Source organism: Atractosteus spatula, chromosome 6, assembly GCF_055471065.1.
Source record: "Atractosteus spatula isolate fAtrSpa1 chromosome 6, fAtrSpa1.hap1, whole genome shotgun sequence".
Lineage (NCBI taxonomy): Eukaryota > Metazoa > Chordata > Actinopteri > Semionotiformes > Lepisosteidae > Atractosteus > Atractosteus spatula.
Window position 1 is genome coordinate 9,589,234 of NC_142711.1, and position 9,595 is coordinate 9,598,828.

Sequence of the window (9,595 nt, forward strand, 5' to 3'; positions counted from 1 at the left end):
TACGGTTTATAATATTAGAATAGCAGGCTAAGAAGTAATGAGGCACGGTTTGCAGGCAGTGGACTGAGAACAGATTGTTGTGGAGTCAAAGGAGGAAGAAAGGTGGTTATTCTTCAAAAACTATATTAATAGTTCAAAACATATTACTTGCTCAGTTGGTTAAGTTTTAAGCTAGGGAAATAAGGACTGGATTGTTTAAGAAACTGAGAAATCAATGTTTTAAAGATAAAGACCTAAAAACTGATAGTACACCTACTGCATAAATATCATTCCAATGATTTAGGTTTTGGTTTAGTTAGAAACTAAACTAGCTGAATTTGCAGATCATACAAAAACAATAGAGTCACAAACAGAAACTGCAGGAATGAATGTACAAAAAGACTTGGACAAAATAATGGACTGGCTAGATGCTAAGCAGATTAAAGTTAATGTCAGCAAGTGCAAAGTGATGAACGAAGGAAGTAGGAGCATATCACATAGGTGACTTTTACAGTGTACTTGTAAGATTTTTTTATTTTATTTTTGTCATTATACCACAAAGAAGAGCAATAGGAATTATTCTGTGCATATTGTTAAATATGAGCAGGTTAAAGACCATATACATGTAAACTCTACAGAACACAGAGATGTATGCACTGACTCCAGTTCCTGAAGGATATATGTAGGGTAAGCCCAGGAGGCTTTCAGATTCATTGCAAAGAAAATGTGTGGAGACTCATTTAGGGTGGAAAACAGGAATTTGAGTTGTAGGAGATAGTCGAAAGCTTCAAGTTTATATAGTAAAGGGTTGGATCTACTTGGCTACTTGATGATTCATCTTTTTTAAATTGGGATGAAACTAAATCACCATTCATTTGCAACTTTTGTTAAAGGTCATGACTTATGATCGTGACACTTCAAGAAATTGGAGCAAAGTTTCCATTTTTGATTATACTGTATTTCCAGATATTAAAAGGACTCCCTGTCTTGAAATGTGGCTTTTTGTTCCTTTTTAGCTTTCCAAATCCCTCACTTCATGGGATATCCTCCTGGGTCTGTTGGCAGCTGCAACACATGACTTGGACCACCCAGGAGTTAATCAGCCTTTCCTCATCAAAACAAATCATTACTTAGCAGCTCTATACAAGGTAAGAGCAGGCACTGTGGCAGAGTGTGATCAGAAGTCAAATGTTTTGTTTTTTAATACAGGTGATGACGCCTCCTTGTGAGTGAGGAAAGAGGAGAGATAATCCACAAGGTTTTGATCATATTTGTATAGAATAGGTTAGACTTGATTAATTCTAGCAGGTATATCGCCCTGCAACTCACATCTGGCAGCCCACTGAAACACAGCAAGTTGTGAACCAGGTCAGTACCTGGATGGGAGAAAACTAGACAAACTAAAGTTGTTGCTGGAAGTGGTGCTAGTGGGGGCCAGCAGGGGGCACTCACCCTGCGGTCTGTGTGGGTCCTAATATCCCAGTATAGTGACGGGGACACTATATTGTAAAAATAAATGGCACCATCCATGGGAGGGGATGTAAAACCAAGTTTCTGACTCTCTGTGGTCATTAAAAATACCAGGCCATTTCTGGAAAAGAGTAGGGGTGTAACCCTGATGTCCTGGCCAAATTTCCCCTGACCTTTTCCAGTCATGGCCTCCTAATAATCCTCATCTCTGAACTGGCTCCATCACTCTGTCCTCCTCCCCACTGAGAGCTGGTGTGTGGTGAGTGTACTGGTGCACTATGGCTGCCGTCACATCATCCAGGTGGGGCTGCACACTGGTGGTGGAAGGGAGTCCTCACTAACTGTAAAGCACTTATTATTATATTATTATAATTGGGGGTAAGGGATTTAATTCAGTTTGTATAGACAGAAATAAAATGCTGTGTATGTGCTAAAGTTAACAGTTTGGACCTTTGTGTAATAATAGCAACCAAGAAATTAAATGTTATATCTCGCAAATTATAGAACCGTATGCGTTATTAGAGTTTTTAAAATGGGGAAATGGTACTGGATCATAGCAAATTCATAACTGATACATGGGTGGGCATTGACATGATCACCATTCCAGGTATAAGGGGGGATGCTTTGAAGCGATTGGCCTATTTCAGGGATGTGGACTTCTCAGTTGTCATCTGCCTTGTTTTAAAGGGTGAAAGTGTCTTCACTGACATTTTAAGAAGGGAAATTATCTATTTCTAAGTCACTTAAATGTTTTAAATTGAGGTCCTAATATATGTATTTTTTCATATTTAACTAGATTTTTGCTTAACTTTCCACATGTCATATTGTACTTTTCTTCCTGAGAACTTTTAACATTGATGAAAATTTTAAGCCCTTATGCAAATTGTCTTCAGAATATACTGGCATGGATAGAAATTTTATTTGCTCTTTACTGCCTTAGGGAAATTAAATTTCAATATTATCTATGTAAAGAAGCCTTTACACAGTGAAATTAAAATGTGACAGTAGCAGCCTTCAAAGGGCACTAGATAATTAAGCAAATCCACTAACATCACCTTGCATCCAAAACCTGTTATTTCCATTATAAAGATTTATATACTGTGTTAATCAAAGCTGTGAGTCATGGTTGCATCTTTATTTTCCTTGACTGGAAAGTATAGGTTCATTTTGTGGTGTCATGAATAATGCAAGTTTCCAAAGACATGCAGCATCCTGTGTTTTCTGTATATGCAAAGTATGTACTCAACTGGCACAACAGCAGAATTCTGCAGCTAGCCTTAGACAAAAGAACTAAAATATTATCCAGGATATTTTAAATTGTTTTAAAGGATTCATTTGTGGGTTTAATGCTTTAGTACTTAACTACAGTACTGAAATCATAAAATGTATTGCTGCTTGCTTGGCTTTATGTGCTGGCATTGGCAGCAGTAGAAAAGATGCCTTTGTGTTAATTTGCAGAATACCTCAGTTCTAGAGAATCACCACTGGAGGTCAGCAGTGGGCCTGCTGAGAGAGTCGGGGTTGTTTGCACATCTTCCTGTTGAAGAGAGGTGAGAACACTGAGTTTCTGGAGTCAGAAACTTTGATTTGATGTACAGCAGTTTTTACCCTGTAGACAAAACAGCATTCTACATAAATGTCCAAATCATCTAAAGGTATTTGTCTTATTACGTATAATAACATCCGTACTACTTCACTAGGTGCCTCTTTTTCCCCCCCATGAGTATTAGACAGTTTAAACAGATGTCTTTTAGCTTTTATAGAACGGGTTGGATTTTTTATTTTATATTTGCACACATTCTGTGCTGTATTATAGTGTCTATTTAATGCACAATCTGACAGGGTTCAACTAAAATCTGTGGCTACAATTAAAATAAACTTGTTTTGAGAAGCACACATATACTAAATGTTAAAATATTTTATTAGGCCATGCATTATTTTTAAGGCCATGCATTACAAATGATTAAGGTTAACTAGGTAATGCGACACAGTTTGTAACTTGGGATCATCATTTTGACAACTCTTGATAGATTCTTTATTTTAAAATTCTTAATGATTACGTTGTTTACAGTGTGAACTTCATTGATGTAATAAAAGTATTTATGCAGGTTTGAGAACAGGTCTATGGTTTCCTAGATTTACTTTCAAACATACGCTTGTATTTACTTGTTGGTAATTAATAATATGCCACAAATGGTAAAGTAATAAATCAGGAAATAAAGACATAAACATGGTAAAAAACTGTTTATTTATGCCTTTAGTACTAAAAGCAAATCAAATATAATCCAATTTGTCAAGTAAATGGCCTCTTTGTAATTTTCTGTTACTATATTCTGACAAAATTTTGAATGTAAATTAACAGTACTGTTTTGTAGTGTATATCTGAAATCTGGTTAAAAGACCAGCTGTAACTACTGAAGTGATGACAACATGAATGAAGACATGAAATATTAAAACTGGGTAAAATTACTCCCTCAAAACTGAATGAACTTTGTTCAGACCATTTCATATTTCATCATTTCTTGAAAGGAAAAAAAAAGGAATTGTAATATCAATTGCAATATCGGGGCACTAGTTTTAGTTAATTTATTTTGATTAATTGTATTCTGATGCAGTATGCTGACCCTATATAATAATAATACCCCCTCAGGCTGAAGATGGAGAGTCAGCTGGGCTCCCTGATTTTGGCCACTGATATCAGCAGACAGAACGACTACCTGCAACAATTCAGAACACATCTGGACAAAGGGGACCTATGCTTAGGAAATGCAGGTCACCGGCATTTTATCCTCCAGGTATAACCTTTGTTTTTTTTTAATATAAAGATAATTATATATCTTTGAAGCAAGAGCTTAGCATATTGGCAAACTTTTCCTGTTGCAGTCACACCAAGAGCCTGCCGATGTTTTCTGCAGTAGTGCCTGCTTGTCTGGCACTCTGTTAAAAGTACCGCAGCAGTATCAGCTTTATTCTTTGGGTTTCCGGTTGCACCTTTAGATGGCTCTGAAGTGCGCAGATATCTGTAACCCATGCAGACCTTGGAGACTGAGTAAGCAATGGAGTGAAAAAGTGACAGAGGAATTCTTCCACCAAGGTGAGAGTTGTTCTAGATCTGCTCTTTGTTCTTATCTCAAGTTTTCCATCAGCATAGAAAATAGGATGTTTCTTCTGGCTACACCTTTGTACTGGTGTACTGCCCTGGGCTGCGTTTTGGTGACCTAGGATAGGATGATTATTGAATTGGTGCAGTAGTTTGAGGAAACGGTAAAATCAGTTAGCAAAGGACATGGTGGCCTGGAGTCCATCGCTGCATTTGATCATCCTTATGTTGTGATATTTAATATGTAAAAATTAATTTTTTAATAACAAAAGATAATTGAATTGATTGGTTTATGTTTTATATAAGCCTGTTTTTATAAGCCTGTGTCAAAGTGTTTTTTTTTCAGGTGACATTGAAAAGAAATACAAACTTGATGTCAGCCCACTTTGTGATAGCCAAACAGACACTGTTGAAAATATTCAAATAGGTAAGATAAATTGACCAAATTTTTGGTCGAAACTTAATAGTGTGGTCTTTTAAATTGTTATACACGGTATGATGGCTGTGTTCCAGTTCAGGGATCTCCAAATCCAGTCCTGGAGAGCCCCTATCCAGATATTCATACAGGTCACCATAAATCACCTGTGATTTAAAGATTAGGTATACTGAGACATTACTTGATTAATTGATCAGTTACTTAATGAAGGGAACAGTGATCATTGAAGGCCACAAGAAATTGATTTTTGTTCCAAATGACCTCTTAATTACTTAATTGACCACATGACCTGTTTAACTGATCATAGCTGATTTGTTCCAGGCCTTGATGAATTAATTGATTATTAAAAGCCCACCTGGAAAACCTTCAGGATCTGGGTTGGAGACCTCTGGCCTAATGCACATTAATCAAATAAGCACTTTGAGTTTTAAAAAGTGCACCTTAACACATGTAGTAATGATGATGTGAAGGCACTTGGGATACCTACCAAGGCCACATTTCAAAATTACTTCAGACTGGCATTTGTGCAAATCAAAAGATGACTTTGCCTTTTTAAAAGTGTACTTGTAATCTAATTTCTCCTGAGGCATAATTATAATCCATAGCTAAGCATGGTCTGCACCTCCTGTGGTTCCAGGCTTTATGACCTATGTGGCGGAGCCTCTGTTTGTGGAGTGGGCTCGCTTCTCAGATACGCGCCTGTCTCAAACCATGCTGGGGTACCTGGGACTGAATAAAGCCAGCTGGAGGGGGAAGCTGCAGGAGCAGACCAGCAGCGGGGATGACACTGACCCAGCCTTGGAGGAAAAGGACTCTGAAGTATTACCTCAGGGAAGCAAGGAGTTATGACTCTCCGCCGAGACCTGGCCAGACAGGGCAGAAGTGTCAGAGGGGTATAGGAATGGATTGGGACTTAAGTGCCATCACTTAATGGAACACCTTTGCCAGAGTTCAGTTTGCATGCCTCTCAGCTATTAAAACCACTGATTTTATTTTATCCCTTGACATAGAGCAATACATAGATACCTCATTTTGCTTCTGCTGTTTTATTTATTCTCCATTCTTTTCTGCATTATTCACTGAATACATAACCCTTTTAACCGAGAGCTAAAGGGAACAGTATAAGAAACATGTTGTGGTAAAGTGCCATTTGTAACCTTTTTAAAAAAATTCTTTAAACTGTTCTAATAACCTTGAGTATTTAGATTACTGGCTGTCAAAGACTGCACAGACAACCTAAGTATGTTCAATTTTAAAGGTTTCGTTTTCCTGTGTTAAAATGTGAAAAGCCCGCTCCTTTTGCTGCCTCTATGAAGACTGTTTACAAATGTCTTTTTGTATTGTTTTATAAGTTAAATGTTGGTTCTGTAATTGCCTTTTAGCACAGGTGTCAAGAACCACTTCCATGGGGGATTTTATCCTACTGATGACATACAGTACAGTACAAACTTCAGACTGCAGCTGTAACAAACACCAGATGCCATAAACCCTGCAATGCTCCATTGTTTTTTTTGTTCTTGCACTGTGAAACTCTTTGGACGCACAGCCCAGGTTTCAGTCTACAAGGTACTGGGAATATGGCCTTTTCCCTGGATTTCGAAACTGGGAGCAGAACGCTGGCTTTCTTTCGGAATATTGTTGCTCTTTCAGTGGTGGCAAAGCATGTAGCTGTCACTGTCCTTAACACTTGAACAACTGCTCTTTCATTAAAAACATCAGAACTGAATTAACACATTTAGCTCAGGGTGTTGCCAATTTATCTGGAAGAAATTAAGGGGGAGCATGACGCCTTTAAAGCAGGAAGGCTTGTCCCTTTTCAAGGCAAAGAAACACGTTTACTGAAGCTGAAGAATGTGACAGTTTCAACAAGAAGATGCATTGAAATGCAACCTGGAAGACTGCAACAGATGCCTTAAAACTATGCACAAAAGCTAAGTGACCAAACCAGTTTTTATTTTCATGAAGTGCTGTTTATTGTTCTCTTAAAGCATTGTCCACCTGTTGGCCTTTAGTGTGACAAAATTTGAACATTTTTGTAATAAAATTGAAGAATGATTTATTTTAAGCATCAAACATTCCATATGTTTTGTATTTTAAATTTAGTTCTGTACAGATAGCACAAATGTGTTGGTTTTGTTTTTTATTTTAAATGATAACAGGTGCTTTTCTTATTTTAGGTAATGTTTTTTGTTATTACTGTAAAAGACTGTTTGATGAACCTGTTTACAATTTGTTGTAACAGCCATTTTGGGGAGAATACTTCAGCATCAAGCCATTTTGTATAGGCTTTGCCATATTGACCTTTTGATACATGCCTGTTGCAGTTACATTTTGATGAATAAAACAAGCTGACAATTTTGCAATGTTTTTTTTTAAGTAGTACTAATCTTTTAACTTTTTTTCTAAAGGGTTAGTAGGCTCTTTGTATAGTTGTGAGGAACTGAATGTAGGAAATGGTACGTTTTTTTTTTTTACTTTTTTCAGTGCAAAAGAAAAGCAGTACGATAGGTTAGACCAGAGGTTCTTAACCTTTCTGAGAGTGTGACCCTTTTTTGGGGTAAAAAATATTTCACGACCCCCCCACCCCCTTATATACCCCCACAGATTTAAAAATCATCAGGTTGTATAAACTGGAAGTCTTCTCACTCAATGATAATTTTGATTTATAAAGCACCTTTCATACCATTTTTCGCAACTCAAAGTGCTTGTTACCAAAAATTGTTAAATCTTTAAGCATATTAAAATAAGTAACAGTACATTAAAAGAACCATGCACAAACAACACAAATAGGACAGAAAGTATATAAGAAAAATCAAGAGTAAAAAGGAATAAGTTTTGAGCTTCCATTTAAAAATGTCCACAGAGCCGGCCCCCCTGATATTTTTAGGAATAATATTCTGCGGTTTGGCCGCGTAGTAGTAAAAGGCTGCCTCTCCAGTCATCCTATGATTACTTTTTGAAATAATCTTGAAAAGTTGTGCACCTGTTGCACTGGCCTTGATGGTTTTTACAGTACAAACAGCTTCATCCGTTACTTGTTTGAGCTCGGGCGGCATTTCCTTGGCCGCAAGGGCTTGTCTATGAACCATACAACGCCTCCACAAAGCGAACAGAGCAACGGTCTGTACTTTCGCGACGAGCCCAGGAGTGATTGCCAGTCATAGCTCGGACACCCGTCTGAGCAGATTCCCACACACGTGTTCCGGTCAATTTCGTGCTCGCGTACACGTGTCCAGCACAACGAAATGTTGATCGCCAGTGGCACGCTCGGGAAGGGAACAAGTAATAGCTTTATTCCATCCTGAAAAAAGAAAACACGTTTCGGCCATGGAGCCTTCCTCATGTGTGAGAAAGACAAGGTAATGTAGCGGGAGAACAAAGGCTGGGAGAGAGGAGGCGGGAGCGGGGGACAGAAAGAGAGGCCAGTCAAGAGGTGGGAAGTCAGAATAGATGTAGAGAGGTGTGAAATGAAACCGTATTAGGTACTTTTCGCTCGGGAAGAGGACGACAGAACAAAATATCCCCGTTAATCTCTCTCTCTTCGACAAATCTGGCGTAAACGAGCGTTTTTCGATCTCCGGAGACATCAGTGGTCCTGTCAAGTTGTAAAGAAAAATACACCCTAGATTTGATCTTGGCGATCACCTGCTCCTCCACGTCTCTTGCCATACGCCCAATACGGTTACACACGGTATCACTTGACACTGATCTCAATGCTAGCTGCTCTGCAGCGCTTTTCCCCCACACACGATTGAAATCGATTCCTTAGCGCACGGTAAGAGAAATGTCTCACCTAACGTGTGTGGCTTCCCAGTTTTGGCAATCCAGTAAGCTTTGACGAAAGACACCTGCAGTGGCTTCTGGTTCACAGTCGTGGCTCTTTGGAGGGCAGATTGTTGGCCTCTTAGTTCCTGTAGCTTTTGTTTTTTAAAAACTCAACAGGTTTATACTGCAAGGCCGAGTGTCTGGTCTGCAGGTGGCGTAGCAGTTTGTAGGGTTTGAGGCTTTCCTTAGCCAGCACTTCGCCACAAACCACACAAGAGCGGTCGTGCATCCTCTGCATCACTTGTGTCTGTGTAAATCTGTACTTTTCGTCGTATTTTCTCATTTTCTTCGTTTTTTTCCCGTTAGGCGTTTTCTGCAGTGCGTTTCTCCACGTGATCTTTAGCTCTCACCCTTCCGGTGCCACCTATAAATAAACGCTCCATTGCTAGGCTAATCCCGATTTGCTTGCAGAAAAAAAGGGCTACAAATATCAATGTGATGGTGACACAAAAAGCCGTTTTTCAGATGCAGGAAGGCAGGTACAGATTATTTTGGTGGTAGTGCCTCTGCAGTTAAGTTTCTGACTCCTGCGAATTAAAGGAAGAATTGTAGACCCCCCCTCAATCGAAGGGACACCTCAGGAAAAAGTATCTATGTAAATGTGGAATCCCTACACCTTGATGTGATGACAAATACATAATACATATGATGATAAAGACAAGCACATTCTATTTCCAGTTAAGATGCAAAACAAACTTGCAAATAGTACAGAGGAAACTGAAGTTAGGTGGGTATGTCATTGTACCCACAAAATGCTAAATCCCCAAATCTGCTAATTTTATTTT

At 38.6% G+C, this 9,595-nt stretch overlaps 1 protein-coding gene across 3 annotated transcripts in view; it reads left to right on the forward strand.

The window, feature by feature from the left end:
* Positions 1–7,340, forward strand: part of pde7a (phosphodiesterase 7A) — a 52,971-nt gene extending 45,631 nt beyond the window's left edge. For all 3 annotated transcript variants that reach the window (XM_088919436.1, XM_088919437.1, XM_088919438.1), the window contains exons 8-13: positions 996–1,127; positions 2,908–2,999; positions 4,100–4,244; positions 4,447–4,543; positions 4,896–4,976; positions 5,623–7,340. In XM_088919436.1, the coding sequence (XP_088775562.1) occupies positions 996–1,127; positions 2,908–2,999; positions 4,100–4,244; positions 4,447–4,543; positions 4,896–4,976; positions 5,623–5,834 (759 nt within the window). In that variant the 3' untranslated portion in view covers positions 5,835–7,340. The remainder of the gene's footprint in view (positions 1–995; positions 1,128–2,907; positions 3,000–4,099; positions 4,245–4,446; positions 4,544–4,895; positions 4,977–5,622) is intronic.
* The last annotated feature ends 2,255 nt before the right edge of the window (positions 7,341–9,595 follow it).